The sequence below is a fragment of the Vulpes lagopus genome, chromosome 2, assembly GCF_018345385.1.
Source record: "Vulpes lagopus strain Blue_001 chromosome 2, ASM1834538v1, whole genome shotgun sequence".
Classification (NCBI taxonomy): Eukaryota; Metazoa; Chordata; class Mammalia; order Carnivora; family Canidae; genus Vulpes; species Vulpes lagopus.
In genome coordinates this window covers 146819072-146839811 of record NC_054825.1, presented here as the reverse complement: position 1 = coordinate 146839811, position 20740 = coordinate 146819072, and the positions used below count along the sequence as shown (strand labels likewise).

At 50.3% G+C, this 20740-nt stretch overlaps 1 protein-coding gene across 1 annotated transcript in view; it reads right to left on the bottom strand.

The window, feature by feature from the left end:
• Window positions 1–7325: 7325 nt before the first annotated feature.
• DMRT1 (doublesex and mab-3 related transcription factor 1) overlaps window positions 7326–20740 on the bottom strand; it is a 112804-nt gene continuing 99389 nt past the window's right edge. The window contains exon 5 of the mRNA XM_041746506.1: window positions 7326–7480. Coding sequence (XP_041602440.1) covers window positions 7326–7480 — 155 coding nt within the window. The remainder of the gene's footprint in view (window positions 7481–20740) is intronic.

Here is a 20740-nt window from a genome sequence, read left to right as displayed (position 1 = left end):
AAGGCCGGGAAGTGCTCTTATGGAGGATCTGTTCAAGTGCACAGTCTAAACTTTCTGACAGCTGTCGCAGGAGCCACGTTAGCGCCCCACAAGTTATGGGATGCGATGGTCTCCCCTCTGCCCTGCCCCACAGCCATGGTTACCGTCAAACCGAGGTCTGGAGTCATCCAATTCAAATCCCCACAGACTCAGTGACTGAGTTATGGATAAGGGATGGGGCCATCTGACCCCCACTCCGCCCAGCCCCAGCGTCTTTGGGTAGGGGGGGCAAGAGCGCCCTTGCACAGGATGACAGCATCACACTTTGTTTAAACTGTTATCTGCTTGTCTCTAATCTATGAGTACTAGTTTGGCCTCATGCAGACCACTGCTAGAAATGCACAGGGAAGATTAAGCAAACACACACACACACACACACACACACACACACACCACCGCTGGAAAACAAAGAAACAAACGAAAACAGGAGGATACTGGGTAGCACCACAGTTCAGTGCAAAGCGGGGGAGATGGGAACCTTCGTTAGGGAGGCTCCTTGAGAGGACTCCGAACTCATCTCCCCGAGGTCTGGGCGAGTCGAAGTCGAGATGAATCCGCAGCAGTGGCCAACCCTTTGGCTGTGCAGCGCCCCTCGTCCCCTCGGGGAGGCCTTTTTTCTCTCTGCACTGCCCTGAAAGCAAACAAGCAACAGGAAACGTCCCTCTGTGTTTGCTGTGAATTCAAGGAGAGTGTCGCCAGGCATTCTGGCGGCCAACTCTCCACCCCAAAGGTGATTGGAGAAGGGAGGAGGATTGAAAAGGTTACCCGGTTGTGTGCATTTCCCTCGAAGCCCATAGCTGACCCCCTTTGCAGACTAGTCCAGGAGTTGGGGATTGATGGATGCTGGCTTGGAGAGGGGGATGTGGCACGCATTAGTGTTAGCCTTGGGAGGCCTCCCCCTAAGCTGCAAGGGCACCCACCCTTCCAGCACCTCTCGTCCCTTATCCCTTCACCCCCATCTCCCAACCTTATCTAGGAAAACTCTAAAACACTACAGCTGGAAGGAACTTCAGAAGCTCTGGGGACTGGATGCTAAGGTCACTGGGACCCCTGGGGGCCAGAGGCTAGGAAATTCGAGTTGTTGGTGAGTCCCTTCATGTAAAGAGACACAAGGGGCAAGCGGCATCTAGAATGACACTGAATCTTGCGGAAGCCTCTGGACCTCTTGGGAATGCAAAGACTTTAGACTTTTTTCAGACACACATCTCCCAATCTTCTCCAAATGGTCAGGAAAACTGGAGGGTATAAGTAAATCAGGAGTAAAAGATTTTTTAAAGGACAAGAAGAGCTCTCAAAACAGGTTTGGGGTGGGGGGGGCAGCATTCCCACCCCCAAGACGACCTCCTTTCCTCCCTCAGTCACCTAGCCACCCTATCCCTTTGCCACTCAAACAGTCTGGCATTATTTGGTCCGGGGCCCCGTTTCACTCCACTGCACATCGGGGGCTGAGATCTAAATACTCATTTGATATAGCGCAATAATCCTTTTCTCATATTTGATGGGAATGTTTTCCATATCCCAGTATTTGACAACATCTCCCTATAGGAACAGGTTTGTATTTATGTTGGTAAAATGTCCCCTGCCTCAAAGTCTATTGTAACCCAACACCTGACAACCCCGAGTCCCATTTCTGTTTGCAGAAAGGGTTTATTCAAGCACATAATGGGATCCCAGCAGAAAGCCTTTCAGAACAAGGGGCTATGGTAAACTTCACCACATGAACTCCGTTTCCAGGGCTATTAAGCTTTTAATTGGAAAATAGCAGAGGAAATTTCAAGGTGACTATAACGTGTTAGCAGTTAGTGTGGAGAAGAAAAGCCCAAGCGGGAATGAATGTAGAAAGCATATGGTCCGAATCACGTTTAGGAGGAGCGGCCTGTTCTACTAAGTCCCCGCCACTTATGCACTTCTGGGAAAAATCATCAAAGACATTGGAAAGGGAGCGAGGAGGATTACAAGTTAATGTAACCTCGCTAGATTGGATCCACTCATGTTCTGCGCTGGGTGGTGCGTGCGCTCAGGCCACAATTAACTAGGTAAAATTGTGACAGGTTATTAACAGCGAAAGCGTGAAAGATAATGGGCGTATGTCGTCGTCTTTCTCTTGGCGCACAATCTCAGGGTGCGTGCATATTTAAAAGCTGGGAGTGCAGATGCCCTCGCTGAGAAGCCGAGGATGTTCTGACTCCAACCCCAGGAGTCCTGGTAGATGTTCCTCACCGCAAAAAAAAAAAAAAAAAAAAAAAAAAAAACCAAGAAAAAAAACAAAAACACAAACACACACACACACACAAAAACCCCACTTAATCAAAAGGACAGTTTCACATTGTCCGGGATGTAGAATGCAGCAGGAAATTTTCTGCTTTGCTGGATTCTCATGGAGGGGGAGGTCAGGGTTCCCATTTTCCGTTTTAATCGCCACCACGGTGACGTTGGAGACCAGGGCGTGCAGAAAGCCCCGAGAATGCAGGAAAATGAGCTCCCACCCCCGCCCGCGCGTGAACCTCTCGGCTCTCATCCCGTCCGCGCCTCTAGGCATTGCTGCTCTTTGGCCAGCCTCGAATTCAAAGTGGGGAACGAATGTCCGGTGAGGCGGTGGGGCAACCCGCAATCGGTTTCTTGAGGTGACAATAATGCCCTTGTTCTCCCTCATTTAATTGGGGAAAGACTCCTGCGCACGGCCCACAGCATCCCCGTAGCCGGCCTGGCCGGCGGGCGCGGCGCTCAGGACACAGGCCGCGTGCGGCCGGGGGTGGGGGCGGGGGAGGCGAAGGAGACGCGGCTGAGCAGAAGGCTGGGCCAGGGCGGGCCTGTCCCCACACCAGGTTGGCAGTGGGCGACCCGAGGCTACTTAAGGGCCTAGGCCTTCTTACGTAAACGCGGCGTAGACCAGCCCGCGAGCCCCGCGTAGACGGTGCAGGTGGCGCTGCTCGCTCGAACCCTCGGAGTCAGGGGCTCCTGCCTGGGCACGAGCGCTCCCACTCGTGCACAAGCCTCGACAACATCTCCAGCGCCTACGCCAGGCCGCCCTCCCCCATCCTTGGGGTGAGGAGGGGTGGGAGGTGTCGCCCCAGCTTTGCTTCATCCGAGGGGCCCGCTGAGCACCGACCTCTGCCTCGCGCTTCGCAGGGCGAAGTGGAAAAGCGCGTCCTCGCTGCGCTGCCCACGGGGCCGGGCCCGCGGCCGCTCCCCCTGGAGGCCCGGGGCGCGCGCAGGGCTGGGGCTGGGGCTCGGGCTCCCGGACCCCGCCCGGCAGCAGGGACCGCAGGGAGCCGGGTCGGCTGGGGGCCGCGGAACCCGGCAGCTTTCCGAGCGGAGGGGAAACACCAAGCACTCTCCGAAGTGGGAGCAGCGCGGGCCTCGCAGCACTTAGGAGATCGGGTTTCCCCTGCGACGTTAACCTCCAAAACAGACTAAAAGGACGAGGAAATCTTTTTAACTGCTCTGAGGCAACCCTGGGGGGCACGGGGACACTCTCCAGGCCGGAGCTCGCTCCCGCGGCGTCGGTGCAGCTCCTCCCCAGAACAGCCGCGCTTCCAGGACGCTCTTCTCCACCCCGCCCCGCCTGCCCTCGGAACAAAGCCGCGCTGCAGAGGGGGCGGGCGGCTGTGCGGGATCCCGGGAAAGGCGCCCCAGCCCGGCTCGGGGGCCCGGAGCCGCCCGCACCCCCCGGCCGCGAGCTCCGCGCACCGAAGCCTGGGTGGGGGCGGGAGCGCGACGCCCTCCTGGGGCGCCCCAGGCCCAGACCCCGACTCCCGCGCGGCTCGGAGCCGCCGGGGAGGGGCGACTTCCGGAGCACCCGGGCCCCGCCCCCGGCGCCCCGCCCCCAGCGCCCCGCCCCGCCCTGCACGCCCCGCCCACCTCCCGGGCCGCGGCGGCCGGCTCCCAAGTGCTGCGAAGTTTGCGGGTGGCTCCGGGCTGCAGGGCGGAGGGACGCGGCCGCAGTAGGGGCCGAGGGGGGCGCCTCGCGTTTCCGCGGCGGGGCGCGGGGAGCAGGCTCTTCCCGGGGCGGGGCGAGGCGGGCGAGCGGCCGGCGTGCGGGGGCTCAGGCCTCGCCCGCCCGTGTGCCCGCAGAGGAGCGCGAAGGCCGGCGCCGGTGTCCGGGCACGCGGGTCGCTAAGGCGGCCGGCGGGCAGGGCCGAGCACAGTCCCTCTGCTCCCACCCGCTGCCCTCGGGCGTTTCCGGGAGACGCGCGGCGCTTTCCACCCAGCGCTCTGAATACCACTTGATGCAGAACGTCAAAAAGCGGTGCAGGGTGCGCGCGCGAAGCCGGTTCGGCACCCGAGTTCACGCCGAGCGGAGGGCGTCGGTGTCCACGAGGTGCGCGGGACGCAGCGGCCACGGCGCGGCAGGTCCGCCTCGCTCTCCTGGCGGGAATCGCGGTTCCGTGCGTGGCTGTCGGCGGGGGCCCCTGCCGCGGGTCCGGCAGTGGCGGTGGCGGCGAGGAAGCAGGGTCACCACGGTCGCCCTGGGCCTCTCCGGAAGCTTTCCCTGACCCCCTAGTTCGGCGGCGCGGGCTCCGCAGCTCATTAGCAGGACTGCAAGGGACACCCGAGGGGGGGCGCCGGCCGGGCGGCAGCCGCAGGTGCTGGGAGGTCAGACGCCTGCAGCCCCCGCAGGAGCTCGACGCGGCTCAGGGGAAAGGCACGCGTTTTTTTGGGGGGGGGCATTGCCCCACGTCTCGTGGTGGCAGCTTGCCCAGCGTCCCGGAGGGTAGGCTTGGTGAGCCTACCTCAGTTTCCCCGTTGGAGCTGCAGAAAAGGCTCAGGGCTGTCCCCTCTGACCGCCAGACGTGCAGGGGACGCCCGACACTTGCCCATACTTACACGTGTTTTTTTTTTAAAGACTTTTTCTATTTATTCATAAGAGACACAGAGTCAGAGACACAGGCAGAGGGAGAAGCAGGCTCCATGCAGGCAGCCTGATGCAGGACTCGATCCCAGGTCTCCAGGATCAGCCCTGGGCTGAAGGCGGCACTAAACCAGAGCCACCCGGGCAGCCCCCCCACACACGGGTTTTGCACACGTGTACACCACACACTCCACATACCACCTGCAGGAGGAAGCGGCCTTGCTGTTACAGGTCTCCGTACAAGGGGGGCAAAGCTTCAAGAAAGCAATGCAGATACGTGTATTCACATAGGACTAAAATCCAGCAACCAAGCCCTCCTGAGTTTGTTCTACTTCATGTTCTGAATCTGCCAAGTTGCTAAAGCCAAGCACATGCTGGGCCGGGCCCTGGGCCTGCCTGGCTCCCTCCCTAGCAGTCACGCAGTGGTGGACCAGGGGAGTATCGGACCTGGGGCCTGGCCGAGGAGCCCAGAGTGGCCTTCCTGAGGAGCCGGGGGAGGGAGGCAGGGTTCAGAACCAAATTCGGCACTGGGTGTGCAAAGTGGATGCAGGGGGTGGGCAGGAGGCCAGAGGGGCTTCTCTGACAGGAGCTGCCCACCCCAGATTCCCCAGGCACCCGCAGCTGGGAGTCGAACTGGGGCTGCAGAACGAGGCTGGCAAGTGCACTGTGAGTTTAGCCCTGGGTGGGTGGCAGGCACCAGTGGCCCAGAATAAGCTTGGTCAAGTCTTGGGCTGGCCTGCAGACTCGGGCTCTGCTGGCTTTTCAGAAATGCAGGGGTACTTTAAGGGGCACCCCCTCACACTGAGGGGACATGTCCAAGCTTTTCCAACAAAACCACCCTGCAAAACTTGTGTGTTGGGGTCTACAGAAGGGCAGTGGGTAGCAAGTGCACGAGATACCGTCTTCAGAAAAGCCACCGTAATGCCTTGGAGGTGGCGACTCCACCAGCCACCGGGTCCCTTCCAGGCGCGCCCCACAGCCTCCAGGCGACGCCGTCACAATAGCTACAGCCGCCCCGAAGGGCACAGGGCTGCAGTAGCAGCAGCCTGACAAGTGTGATAAAATGATCTTCCTTAACTAAACTCGTAAAGCACTGGGCAATAAAACTCAATCTTCTGTAAAATCCAATTAAGTCATTATCTGACTGATTGTATCTTTAATTGAAAACAGAAGTGACAGTAAATTTCTGTGATATATCAGGATCAATCGATACCACTATACGATTCAGCCCCAAGAAGTGATTTATAATGTCAAACCCATATAGGTAACTCCACATTATTCTCTCTAAAACCACTGGTGGATGAAATTAAGAGTAAGTGCATTTAATAAAAAACAAGATGGTCAGGTTATTGATTACAACAGATGGGGGTGAAATCAAATAGATGTTTTCAAAGCACAGAGCGAAGAAAATACAAGTAATTTCTTTTTTCCTGTTTAATACCGCGCACCAAATATACACACAAGGAAATTCAGTCATCAATAACATTTTTATTTCAGGTACAGCTGCAACTACACAGAACAATGAATTTTTTTTCGACTAGTTTCATTTCAGGATGGCTTCTGTTACATAAGGAAGTACTCAAGCAATTTTTAACAAAATAATGAACTCAGAAATCTGTAGTAACTTTTAAAGATGTACTTATTTTCAAATCAGATTACAACCTAAGGTTACAAAATACTTTAGATTGCATCCATTTTTTTCCCCTGTAGTAGAAAGAATGTGTAGGATAAATTCTCCTATTATTCTAGAAACCAACCCAGGAATTCTGCATTACTGAGGTTACTTTAAATTGCATCGTTTTGAAATTACACCCCCTTTGAGAAAAATGCAGTGACTCTTAAGGGCTTTAATTTCTCTTTGCTGGCTGTATTTCAATCAGGTTTTGGATTTGGGGCGGCGGGGAAAGGCTTGGCTTTTTCAACAGCAACACAGACAGTATTTCCAATTACTCTGACCTTCTGGTTTCTAAAACAGTCATGAAGTTTGCTCTCCTCTCCTCACTGGTCAGGTATTTGGCTAAGTATATTTTTGCCATTTTATTAAAATACTAACAGAGAAACACTTAAGGCACCTAAGATTTCATTTTAAAACCACAAGTAGTATCTAATTATGACACATTTCAATGCAAATGTACTGCTTTACTTTAGTGAATTATTGTATTTCTTGAAAACTACGTGTAAACCAGTGTCAAAAAAAAAAAAAAAAAAAGAGGGTCGGGATGCTACTATTTTACTCCTCGAGCAAAGCACTTAATTCTGAACTATTCCAAACATATTTTAGCCTCTGGGCTAAGCTCTGTGGAGTATATAAACCAAACACTCAACAGTTAAGTCGACATGAGTCAAGGCAAAATATTAACAACAAACCCTGTGTCTACGTGGAATAAGCCTGCTATTCCAAGTGAAGGAACCGGCCAGAGGCCTCGGGCATCCTTTACTCGTCCTCTTCGATGACGGGAGTGACGGTGAAGCTGCTGGGCTCCGAGGCAGACTCACATTCGAGCACTCCCTTTGTGCTCTCCGTACTAATAGGAGAGCTGCTGGAGAGGGAAACCAAGCCAGAATCTTGACTGCTGGGCGGCGTGAAAACTGGGGCGTGGGGAGAGACGGGGGGAGAAGAGGATGTTAAAAGTGGCTAGTCTTTCTACATTCAGTATTCAATTAGGTTCCAACAAAGATAGAGGCACTCTGCATTTCTATTCGGAGTTAAAAGTGTCTTTCTAGGCACTCATTAAAATCCCCAGTGCTTCTTTAGAATAAAAAGCGGCATTTCTGCACAATATCTATCTATTCAGTTGTCTAAGTTGAAAGGGAAAGTTAGGTAGCAGAGTTCTGGGTTTATGTGCATAAAGAAAAGAGAAAAGAAAAAAAAACCCACAACCCCGTGAGCTCCCTCCCTCCCTCTCCTTGGGGAAAACTATTTCCACCCTTCACTGAACCCCTCCCCTTTATGTAAAGGATGCTAATAGAACTTGTCTTGTCAAATGATCCATCTGACAAATTACCCCAAGCAAGACTCCACCCCATGTGTTTCTACTATTTGATAGGTAACCCTAAGTTTTTTAACAGATAGCAAGTGAACGTGATAACTTACTAATATCCCTGTTACTTCTCTTAGACAAACAGGGACAAACACTTGCTCTTTACCTAACTTTTGAGGGCTAAGAAGCAGTAAACGGGAGGCAAACTTTCTTAAAAATGTAAAAAGTGAAAGGAATACCTTCACTAGAACAGAAGTCAGGTAAAGATTTTTAAAAGCCAATCTGTGAACGTAAAACTCCACCAGGACCCTGACAGGAAAAGATGAAGGATGCTAATGTGCTGAACAATTTTTGCAACCTTACAAGCCACAGTAGATACAAAATTTAAGCAAAAGAGTCTCTGACCTTCTTAACCTTAGCCGAGTTCAGATCCACCCCCAGAACTCCCTTCCTGCCTAGTGTGAATGTAATTAAGGGGAAGCTGCAGTGGCAATTTCTCTCCTCATTAACTTCCTGATTGGTTTCAGCCTCAGGATTCTGCTGGGCAGTAGTTTGTCACCAATTCCAAATGGCCAATCGTTAATACTAATGTTTGTGTAACTAACTGCCAGCATCTGCCACGGCTTCTTGTACAACAATAATGGTGAAAGGGTACATTAGTGCTCCTGTGTTAATTCAGCTTGTGTTCATCAATAGGGAAATCTATGATGTAATTAGCAAAATGCACCGGGAGCTGAGTGCTGAAGTCATTTGTAGAGAACTAAATCATAGTAGAAGCTGCACCGGGTCCTGATGTGTTTGCCATCAATACTTATTATGTTTGGGATTTAATAAGGTATATTACCGTGCTGAAAAGAGACCTTTTTACAAGAGAACACTATTTACGCTCGTTATGGGTTTGGAAAAGGTTTTGCTGCAGCCAGTGGAACCGCGCAGAACTAAGAGGACAGAGCTGGGATTTAAGCGGCAGACCCTGAACCACGCCACTGGACCGAATTATCTCCGAAAGCCTCGTTCTTCTAATGTGACCTAGGGATGGGACAGACAGAGGGACGGAGAGTTCTGTAGGGCCACCTCACACACCTCTTCAAATAAGGAAAGGCATGACCTGCAAATTTAGAAGTCAGTAAATCTGAGAAACAATTCAGGCAATTTCCTGACCAGCAATTACCTTTGATACGGATACTATTTGTTTAGTAACTTAAAGAAAAAGCAAGAGTCAAGTGTGAGAGCTTTTTTTTTAAAAAAAAATTTTTTTAAAGTAGAACGCTGTTAACTAGTACTTAACAGATGCCAGAAGGTATATACGTGCATGTATAAATACATAACAGCAACCAAAAAAAAAAAAAAAAACCCACCCAAAAACCTGGCAACCCATGGCATCTGAAGCCTTCATTTTATTGCAGTTCATAAAGGCTAAATTTGAATTGTTATATGGATTCCAAATTCCTTGCAAATCCAAGATGATTTATGAGTTGTGCTACGTGCATAGGATGTTGGAGACACAAAGGAACATCCCAACGCTCTGCCATCTTGGAGGACAAGATGTGTCTCATCAGACACAGAACTGGAGAGCCACCGATAGCCAATGGGAGAGTCCATGAGTTACTCTGTCCACTGGCCTCTACCCTGCCTCACACCAGTGACAGAAGTTCCTCTGTCTAGAAGTCATGGGGACAGGAGGGAACATTTACCGCCTACTTCTGGTAGGCAACATTCCCTGACTGAAGTATGCAATCCTCCAACCATCTACAGACAGAATTACTCTCCCCAGTTGACACAGGGGACCCTGTGGGGCATGTGGCACTGGTCAGCCGGACCCTTGACCCTCAGCCTCACCCACCCTGTACCGTCCCACCCTTGGCCACCACATGTAGTCACTGGCTATGGAACCTTCCTAGTGTCTGAGTTCAAGGAGGCAAATAAGTGACCCATGTCAGACTAATGCAGCAGCGAGGCGGGAGTGGGTGAGTGCTCCCTGATGTGTGCTGAGCCCCAGGCCTGCCTCCTGCCTTCATGGGACCTAAGGGATGCCCCCCTGCTTACCCTCGGCCATAAGCACCCCCCACTCCCATTTAGCTGACCTGTGACCCAACACAGTAGAGGTAGGAATTCTGCAAAAGGAAGACAACAGGGGAGGTAACGCAATTAAGATTAAAATAATAGCTGATTTGGCCTCAGTTTGCCTTGTGGGTGTTTTCTTGGAAAGTGTTCCTGAGACTCGAGGTACACAGACACACACAGTGACAGAGGGAGGCACCCTGCTTCCTTCACGCGTGACAGTGCTCCGAGGAGATGCAAATACATAAACTTGGCCTGTTTTGGCAAATGCCAGTATTTTTCAGTGTCTCTCCACTCAAATGTACATCTACATCTATGTTGTTTTTACTTTTGTTCAAGGCTTAGTTAGCATCACCTTAAAAAAGTGAGCTGCTGAAGTTAGGGACAGTGTTTGTTGAACTCGGTTTGTGTGCCCTCCCCCCATAGTAGTTACAGTAAACAGCGCCTCCTGTTCAGATCTATTTTACAACCACCCTTAAAGGTACCCTATCCGTTTTAATGCAGCTTCATTAAATTTTGTTGGGGGAAGAGTAATCATTGATCACCGTAAATCATTTGATATCAATTAAACATTCAAAAGTCAAAATTATCCTTTCTGAAAAAAAAAATTATCCTTTCTGCTTTTCAGGTGGATTCCAAGGAGCCTGACACAAGGCTAATTTCAACTCAAAAGGTTCCTCCTAATTATTTTGTAAAAATGCTAATGCCCTGTCATAGTCAGTGGGACTGTAGGAAAAGGTACACTTCTAGTAGCGCTAGAAATCAGTCTTTCTGGACCGCAATCTAGTGATGTGTATTAAGAACGGTAAAAACCGTCCATCCCCTCTGACTTGGTAATTCCACTTTGGGGAATAAGCCCCAAGAAAGAAAGAATAATTGGCCCAGAGATGCTCAACATGCAATTGTTTGCATCCTTGAAGATCTTAGTGCTCTGCTCAGGGACTGATGGGGGGTGGGGGGTTCATTCATAGGCAATAAACCAGTCAGGAATCTGCCCTCGCTCCACCTCAGGCAGGCTCCTGGCTTTTACAGAAATGGCAGAAATGACTTCTGGAGGCTGAAGTAGAGACTAAAAAGTACGAAACAGAAAAATGTGACCCTTGAAGGGTGCCTAGCTGGCTCAGTAGCTGAGCAACTGCCTTCGGCTCAGGGCCTGATCCTGGGGTCCTGGGATCGAGTCCTGCATCGGGCTCCTCACAGGGAACCTGCTTCTCCCTCTGCCTGTGTCTCTGCCTCTCTCTGTGTCTCTCATGAATAAATAAATAAAATCTTTTTTTAAAAAAAGAGAGAAGTAGGCAAACCTCCTCTGAGGCTGAACCCGGATGGAACCAGCAAGCCCAGTTCGTTTTTTCTCAAGTAGCTGATTTGTCTACAGAAGCTAAAGGGGCTTTTCTTCTACTAGTATTTAAAAACAAACAAAAAACCTTACACATAATCACTCTTACCAGTGCTGGGGGGCGGATTTTTTTAAAAGATGGTTCCAGCGATACTATCTAACCATCTTACTGGCCCCACCTCCCCGAAACCCACCTCGCTAAAAAACAAAACAAAAACCACTCTAACTGCTAAATCTTTCGACATTGCCAAGACCCCTGACTTTTAACTTGAATGATGTGTTGGAAGTCAGTGGCCTGGAACAAATCATTCTCCTCCAGTGATGTGAGAAAACAGGATATTCATGCTTGAGAAAAATTCTCTTCCTCTCCATGTTAAATACTGTTAGACGCCCACTAAGAAACCATTTAAAAATATAAGAACGTAGGGGGCATTCCGCAGTTGGCGCGCAGCTCCGCACCTAGACGTGGACGGGAAAACTCGAGTGCTGGCCGCGGGTTTCCCGACTTTGCAGGCCTCTGAGTCTGCCGAAAAGCGAATGAAATTTTCTCAAACGACAACTTTTTCCGCTTCGTGGTAACTGTCTTGTTTGGAAATAAAATCACGTCCAATCAACACCACTTAGCAGACATTTAATGTTTCACAATGGGATTCTTTTCCAGAGCAGAACTGCTGCCCTTCTCACTAACATCTAAAATAATTAGGATTATCGGAGCCGTCCGAAGCTTGGCAGGTTCAGTTTGTACTTTCAAACAGCATTAATTCTTGGCACTCGGAACAAGGGATAAAAGGTAAAGATATGAATGGAGATCTTTATTCAACCCCATCTATCACGGATTAGCTCATTCTTTTCCAGTTCATGCCTGCACTCTAGTTAAGAGCAGGGCTAAGCTGTAACTGATGTAATTAGAAGCCACAAGCTGAAAAAAATAGCCCTTTATTCATCTCCCTGCATTTACTATATATTTGCTTAAAAATATATATGTATGTATGTGTGTGTATATATATATATAATATATATTATATAAAATATATAAAATCTTTGAAACAATTAAATGTATGTTTTTGTTTTTTGTTTTTTTTTTTTCCATGTACGGGTAATGAAAGGGTAGTGACAAAGCGAGGGCTGGTGAGGATTACGCTCTCCTTGAAAACACATCTTCACGGGCAGCTGGAAAATCTAACACCCATTCTGAGAGGGGCCAGCGCCGGGCTCTGCATGTGCTGGAGGGAAGTGGCCGGGCCGGTAAATGAGGGTCCCTGTGGTGGGAAGCAGGCTCGCAGTGCCTCTCCCCGCACTCGGCCACCACGAGCTGTGCAAGCACCGGCAACGGCCCCTTCCAGAAACTAAGTGAGCTCCTGAGAGAAAAGTACGCTTTTTGTGCGCTAGTAACAAACACAGTACCTCTCTCCCTCTCAATTCCGTGTACGACATGGATACGCAACTCACAAATTACACCAGGACAACGCTTTCGTCCCCAAAATGAGCAGAAGCCCGTCGAGCACCCCGCAGGAGCCCCCTGGAGAGGTCTGCGGCCTGGGAGGCGGACGACATGGGGGCCTGGCCGGGCCTGGCTGTGGCTGCACACCAGCCAGCTCCCCTGCTGCTCCAGGAAATACGGGGTGACACACCACACCCGCTCCCTGACACAGGTCAACACAAAGGCAAGAACATATTTTTGACTGTTTTAATGTAATGCACAAAAAAGGACAAGTGAGAAGGGACGCCCTTCAGGCTTCCCCCCAAACCTAGGACCCGGGCGGAATCATCTCGGCCCCCAGCCCGCCCACTGCATGACACACACTCCTGGACCATGGCATGGAGGCTCCTGGGGCCCCACATTCCTTAATTACTTCTTATGGGGGGCAGTTATAAAATCGACTGGAGTGTCAAGAATAAGCAATGTGCTGTCCTGACAGGTGCTCAGCACCTCTGAGGGCCTCCTGCTCAGCCCCCCTCCAGACTCCTGCCCAGCAGCAGTGGTGCTGCTGTGGTGGCTCCCTGACCCCACACTGTCACCATCAGCCGGGGAGACTTCTCTCAGCAACCCCTTCACTCCTGGACAATCTCTGAAGTGAGCAAGTGCACAGGAGGGGTTAATTCATCATGACTGGCCCGGCGGACTTGTCTCACTCACGCAGAGAGGCAGCATGTGGTGATACGCACAATCCAAACACTCACATTTCCTCCCTGTGCTTTAACAAAATATACTCAGTCTTAAAGTCTATACGCAGGTGTGACTTTTAATTCTCTCAGGTAACAGCATCCTGAGATAAATCCGCACGATGGCCAACTCTGCTCTACATGGCCCTCCAGTGAACTAGACACAAAGCTGCCTTATACAGAGGAAATCCCCTATATAACCTGAGGGATGGGATGAGCACGCTTGGCTTTGGTTTCCCCACTGTGACACGAGGCTAACCACAGGCCACCGTGATAATTAGTAGTAGTAATTAGCTTCCTTATTCTGTTGTCTGCAGTCTGTCTCAATGTCTTAAAGTTAGAAGATCCTGGCTTTTGAAGGTACAGGAATTCAATGAGGATTTAGTACAGGGTCTGCTCACACATACATGTGCCCTCCTGGGAATGAGGAACACACCCGTACCTCACTGGGCCTATGGCACAGCCGGGGCATCACAATCAACCTATTCCTCCCTTGGACAATAGGTCCCTTGTGATAAAAGCTCTGCTTTTTTTCATCTTGGGGGCGGGGAGGGGGGGACGGGGCGTGTAACAGGATGGCTGGTGTCAAATCAAAATCAAACAGCAGAACGTTGGTGGACGTGCTTTATAAACCATACAAAAAAACAGTGTTATCATCTAGTGATCAAGCAAGCCATCCCTTCAGACAGTGGTATCCGGAAGCAGGAAGATCTCTTCTGTTGGAGCTTAAATTTGTCCCAAAAGGTGGGAACTCTGGGAAGGAAGGGGCGGAGGTGTCAATGCTCCAAAAGAAGGAGGGGGTCTCACCAGTTCTTGATCTACAGCCACTGGGTACCTGGAGCCCTGAGAATGGAGGCTTGCAGGGGTAGCAGAAGCTGACCCTTGGTCAGAATGCAACAGGACAGAGCAAGGTAGGCTTTGTTTGGTCAGTTCCACATCCTCTCTGTGCCTCAGTTTCCATGTCTGTAAAATGGGGACAGGGTCGAGCACTTAGGAAAGACGGGTCTACGCAAAACGGTGGGGCAGGCCCCATAAAGCCTGATGCCGCTGAAAGGCCCCCATGAAAGTCATATATCAAGCGTCACGGTTTGGTGACCACATGTAGGGCCCAGCTATGGCAGCTCCTCAGCGCTGAGCCCCATCCCTTACACCACCTCCCGGCCCCTGGCCTCCTCCCCACAGCCCTCAGTGGCCAGTTCCCAGAGACTGTGGGCTCTGACTAGTAATTATTAATATTTTCCTCTGGTTCAGAATAAGGAAGCAGACGCCAGAACATATGACATTTCCATGACTTATTCACTTATTCCCTGACATCAGACAGCAGGACCTCAATCAACACTAGAGTCTCTTTAACTGTAAAAGGAGGACAATAATTATGTCTTGTGAAGCTGCTTTGAGGACTGAGATGGTAGATGACAAAAGAGTTTGCCACCATGAAGACTCTATGTACTTGTTGGTCATCATGACCCCCGCACCCCCACCGAGTCTGCAAACTTGTGCAAAAGCAGCAGCAGCGAGAGTGAGTCTACCATAGCATCAAGAAATTAGCCAGATTTGTATTAACACTGGTTGAGAAAGGAACAAACAAACAAAAAAAGAATTAAGTGACAACACAGCTCAAACGTCCCTGCATGTTCTCAGAAGAGGCTCAATTCTGACGTTCAGGGCAAGGGGACACCTACTTCATTCGTCCTTCTTTCCACACCCAGAGACTGACAGTTAAAACAAATCCCAAGTTGAAAGCTGAGCCCGTCAGTCAGTTTGTGCTTTCTACAGCATCATGCTTGGCGCCCGAGTTACATGTAACACTTCCCGAGGCTGGGCCAACAGCCCAGAAGCCACGGCTGAACCAGCCGAGCCATCAGAGCCTCGTGGCAGAAACAGGAAGTCAGTCTACAAGGTGGAGGACAAACATCTGGGAAATCAGGCCAAGAACGTCTACCATATATTGGCCCGGTGCAGTGCACACAGTGGGTGCTTCACAATGGATGCGCGTGTGGGGGAAAGACCACGGGATTTAGTCTTCGTAAGATGTGCCGTGACCACAGGACAGGGCTCACACGCTGGCAGGAGTTGGGAGGACTACGAAGTGCACGGGCTCTACTGAATTCCACATGTCTTTCCTGCACAGACTCCAAGCAAAGCCTGGCCACGGAGGCAGAGAAAAAGCCACATCAAACACCTGCTGGGACGCACAGTGGACCGCGATCTTGGCCTGGGCCACGGCCAAGGAGCCTGGCTCCTGGTGAGCACATGGGACCATGTTCCTGGGGGACTCTGGAATGCCTCAGGTCCAGGAGCAGCACCGCAATGGGGTGGTCCCACGTGCGGCTGCAGCTGCCAATGGTGTAAACACGTATGGGACAGAACCACAGAAAGTAAAGCAGACCAGGGCAAACGAGGCTCAACGGTCATCTCTGGAGTAGATTTCCCATTTGATCCCGGGATCTGAGAAAACAGGAGGAATCAAACCCACAAAGCGGGCTATACGTGGCATCTGCCACGCTGGAGAACATGCTGGAGAACTGGCCTGGCTCTGTTCGATATCCTGCAATGAGAGACAGATTGCAAGTAGTCCTGTGCTTCTCGCTGAGAAGCAGGAAGGGTTACAGATGTTTCAGCCTTAAAGGGGGGAGAGAGAGAGAGAGAGAGAGAGAGAGAGAGAGAGAGAGATGGAAATGTCAACCTGGAGGGGCTTCTGGTGAAGGCTAAGAAAAAGGATACAAGTTTTGGAGGCAACCCCACAGCCAGGAGGGCAGGTCACAAGAACAGGGAGCACCGCCCATGAACCCAGCGCCCGGAACGAGCTCGATTCCCGACCAATCCACCGGCCAGTGGGCTGCCTTTCACCCTGGAATTCTATCATCTTCCCTAAAACACGCGGTTTCACAAAATGTTTAGGATACGCAGTGTTAGCCGTGTGGTTTTAAAGCAGTTTCTCATTTAGAAGTAGCCTGAGACTTTGCCGCTGAAATGGATAAGGGAAAAAGTTCGGGAGCCACTTCTCCAACAGAACTTGCATACAATTTGCAGCTTGTAATTTAAAAGTAAACACTGTGCCCCCAAAGGATACGCTAGAAGCAGAGGAGAGAATGTTGTCGGGTATATTATTTTATCTTTACCACCCGGGGGCTCAAGTCTTCTTTCAAAAAAGCAAATACAAAACTCCCAGTACTGGCTATCATGCTATGCCAACTTTTCAGTCTCCTTTCTAGCTAGCGTTACAGGAAATCTAAGACTAGTAATTATTAATATTTTCCTCTGGTTCAGAATAAGGAAGCAGACGCCAGAACACATCTAAATAAAACATACACCAGATGAAATCAGTCCGGATAGGAAATTCTAGGCATTTCCAGACAGGAGGGTACATGCCTACTCACAGCCACACAAGCTATTTCACCACCTAAATACATCGCGGCCATCATCCACGGATAAGGTAAGTTCAGGTTACAAGAATAAGAATACGCTGTTTCGAAATGGCTCACGTTAAGAATGAAGAGAAATAACAAAATAAGAGCACAAAGTATACTTTTTTTTCCAAAAGACAATTTCTACAGGTGCCTAAGACCCCCCCCAAAAAAAATCAGTATATACATCTCTCTGAAATCTTTTTTATGTAAAGCATCATCTTTTCAATTAGCCCCCAAGAAAGGACTTCGACCCTTTTCTGTGGGTCTGGTTCATCTGTGGCTGATCGAGGCTTTCAGGGAATGCAATTGCACCTTCTTCCCTCCAGGCCACTGTGCTACTTTTGCACTGTTTGAGGAGCGAAGAGCTCACGTTTGGACAAGTATTTTGGTTTGCCTTCAAGAAAAATTTCCTTTCTCTCCTCAACTGCAGTCTGAAGCCAAAGTTAACGGTGGCTGGTGCTTAGGGCTCCGCAGAATGACCCCCTCCAGCCTCTTTGGGTGAGAAGCTCCCCCACAGGCAAGGCAGGTGCTGGTCACCAAGCCCCGCTCTGATGTGACGAAAACTGATACTGGCAGGTATTTGCCAGCATGTGAGACAAATTTTTACTTCGCTCTTTCTTCCTCTGATCAACAGACTAGTTTCCCTTGCAGGATTTTCATTTTCTTGGGGCACCTGGGGGGCTCAGTGGTTGAGCATCTGCCTTCGGCTCAGGGCGTGATCCTGGAGTCCTGGGATCGAGTCCCGCATCAGGCTCCCTGCGAGGAGCCTGCTTCTTCCTCTGCCTGTGTCTCAGCCTCTCTGTTTTTCTCATGAAAAATAAGTAAAATCTTTGAAAAAAGGACTTTAGTTTTAAAATTTTTCTTATTGTGGTAAAACACACATGACACAAAACAGATCATTTTAACCATTTTTAAGCGTACAGTTCGGGGGGTGTGTGTATTAGGTATAGACACTGTCATGCACCTGCCATCTCCAGAATGTTTTCGTCTTCTCATTCTCACCAAACAAGAACTGTCCTTTCCCTCCTCCCTCAGCCCCTGGGAACCAACCTTCTACATCCTGTCTCTCTGGGTGCGACAACTCCAGGAATCTCACATAAGTACAGTCACCCAGTGTTTGTCATTTTGTGACTGGCTTATTGTAGTACACATCGTCCTCAAGGTCCATCCATGCTGTAGCTTGTGACAGGATTTCCTTCCCTTTGAAGGCTGAAGAATGTCCCACTGTGTGTAGACACCACACTTAGACTATCCATTCATCTATCCATGAGTAGGTGGGCGGTGTCTGCCTCTGGCTACTGTGAATAATGCTGGTGTGATCGGTGGTGTTCCAATATCTGTTCAAGACTATATCGCAGTTCTTTGGAGCACATCCCCAGAAGTGGGATTGCTGGATTATAGAGTAATTCTAGATTTAGTTTTTTTCAGGAACTAAGAGACTGTTTCACACAGTAGCATCCCTACCAGCGACACACAGGGGTTCCAATTTCTCCGCATCCTTGTTAACACTATTTTTTTTTTTAATAATAGTCATCCTAATGAGTATTTGGTCTTTTTTTTAAAAATAGATTTACTTATTTTATTTTTATTTGTTTTAAAGATTTATTTATTTATTCATGAGAGACACAGACATAGAGAGAGGCAGAGACACAGGCAGAGGGAGAAGCAGTCTCCCTGCGGGGAGCCTGATGTGAGACTTGATCCCAGGACCCTGGGATCACAACCTGAGCCAAAGGTAGGTGCTCAAACACTGAGCCACTATAGAATAAATCCCTAGATTTACTTATTTTAGAGAAAGAGCAAGCACGAGTGGGAGGGGCAGAGGGAGAGGGAGAAGCAGGCTCCCCACTGAGCAGGGAGCCCGACATGGGGCTTGATCTCAGGACCCTGGGACCACGACCTGAGCTGAAACCAAGAGTCAGACTGAGCCACCCAGGCGCCCCTGGGATTAATCTCTTCCCCCGATTTCTCCCCACACTTCTAATGCTTACTGCTCTGTCTCCACTGTATGACCACCAAATTTAACTCAAGGGTTGGCCTCACCGCCCACTTGCTGGGTTCTGCCCGGCAAGCTGGTGGTTGTCTTATTCCCAGGCAAGTCTTCCCCAGGGCACCCATGACGTGCTGATCACAGCCCCAGCTGCCCTCGTCTTCCCTCCTCCCCTCGGGAGCACTGGACTCGTGACCTTGCCTCTTCCCTCCACCTTCTACTGTGGCTCTCCTGGCTTTTGCCCCCATCCATCGCTTCTCTAGCCTCTACCCTAGACTTCCTCCAAACCGCGTGACTCGTCACCCCTTGTCACACAAGCTTTATCATCTTCTTGCAAATGACTTCTTCACAATTTATAGCTCTTGCCCTGATTTCTCACAGAGAACTACTTCTGTATTTTGGTACCTGCTGGACATCTCCCATCTGGCTGAGCTTCTTGGACTATAAACTCACTGTGTTTATTTTTGTTATTATTTTTTAAGATTTTATATATTTATTCATGAGAGACACAGAGAGAGAGGCAGAGACACAGGCAGAGTGAGAAGCAGGCTCCCTGCAGGGAGCCCGATGTGGGACTCGATCCCAGGACCCCAGGATCACGACCTGAGCCGAAGGCAGATGCTCAACCACTGAGCCATCCAGGTGCCCCAAATTCCCTGTGTTTAAAATTAAACCCATTACCTTTCCCTGCAGAGTAAACCCAATCCTCTTCTCTTGGGTCCTGAGCACACTCCCTTCAAGCTCCAAGCCTCAGGATTCTCTTAGGGAATTCCTCCCATCACGTCCCTCCCACCTCCGAGCACTGGCAAGAAGTCCTGCTCACGTGAAGCCCATGGAGCTCTCCTTTCCAGCCCCATCCCTCCACACCCCAGACTGAATCCCACCCCTCATTCCCTTGTACCTAATCTGCTAGCATCTGGTTGTCCTCTCTCTCTACGCACTTTCTCCTGGATGGCCACGGTGCTTCTAGAGGCCTGTCTCTTTTCCTCAATCAACACCTCTTGTGGCATCTGGAAAAGTCCAAACTTGCTGGCCTGGCCTGGACTCTGAGGAGCAACCTGATTTCCCACATCTCCCCTGCTCTTGAACCATGTACCAGACTCAATCCACTCTCCACCCCAGCACAGATCCTGCCTTTGATATGAGCTTGTGCTGGTCCCACTGGCCCCCAATCTCCACAGGTCAAACCCAGCTCAACCACTGAGCCACCCTGGTGCCCCTGCCTATGCCTGTGGTACTGTAACTTCCACCCTCCTGTCCCTTCCCCCTGCTATCATTGACCTAACAACTCTCCCCACAGAGCAGGGTAGAGGGCTCCTGGGTGACTCAGCATCTGACTTGATCTCAGCTCAAGTCCTGATCTCACGGTCATGGGTTTGAGTACCACGTTGGGCTCTGCACTGGGCATGGAGTTTACTAAAAAAAAAAAAAAAAAAAGAGAACAGCGTACAGGATCCATGTAATATTTGTCTCTGGGGTCTTTCGGTGGCCACCAGTTAAAAGCCTTACCTCTGGTAAGCCCTCAACAAGTAGTAGTTGATGAACGAGAGAATGAATAGCTCGCTGGTCAAAGCCAGCTGATCTGTTTCCTGGACCCCAACCAATCATGACCAGCACAGGAGACGAGTGTGCACAAGAACAACAGCCGAGGGGCAGCTGTAAGGAAGGGGCAAAAGGAAGGCCGCCAGCCCACGTCCAGGAAAGGGTAAGGGGCCAGGCGAGCCAGAGCACACTGATAGATGTGACAATGAACCTGAGTCCCCAAGAAAGGTTCAGCATCCTGAAGGCAAAAAGGGGAGAATCCACATATAAACCTCCCTGTTGTCAGAGGTTGGGAGGCAGGGAACTTTGGCAGTGGCAGGAGAAACGGTCACTCATCCCATTTATATATGAAACAGCTAATTTCTC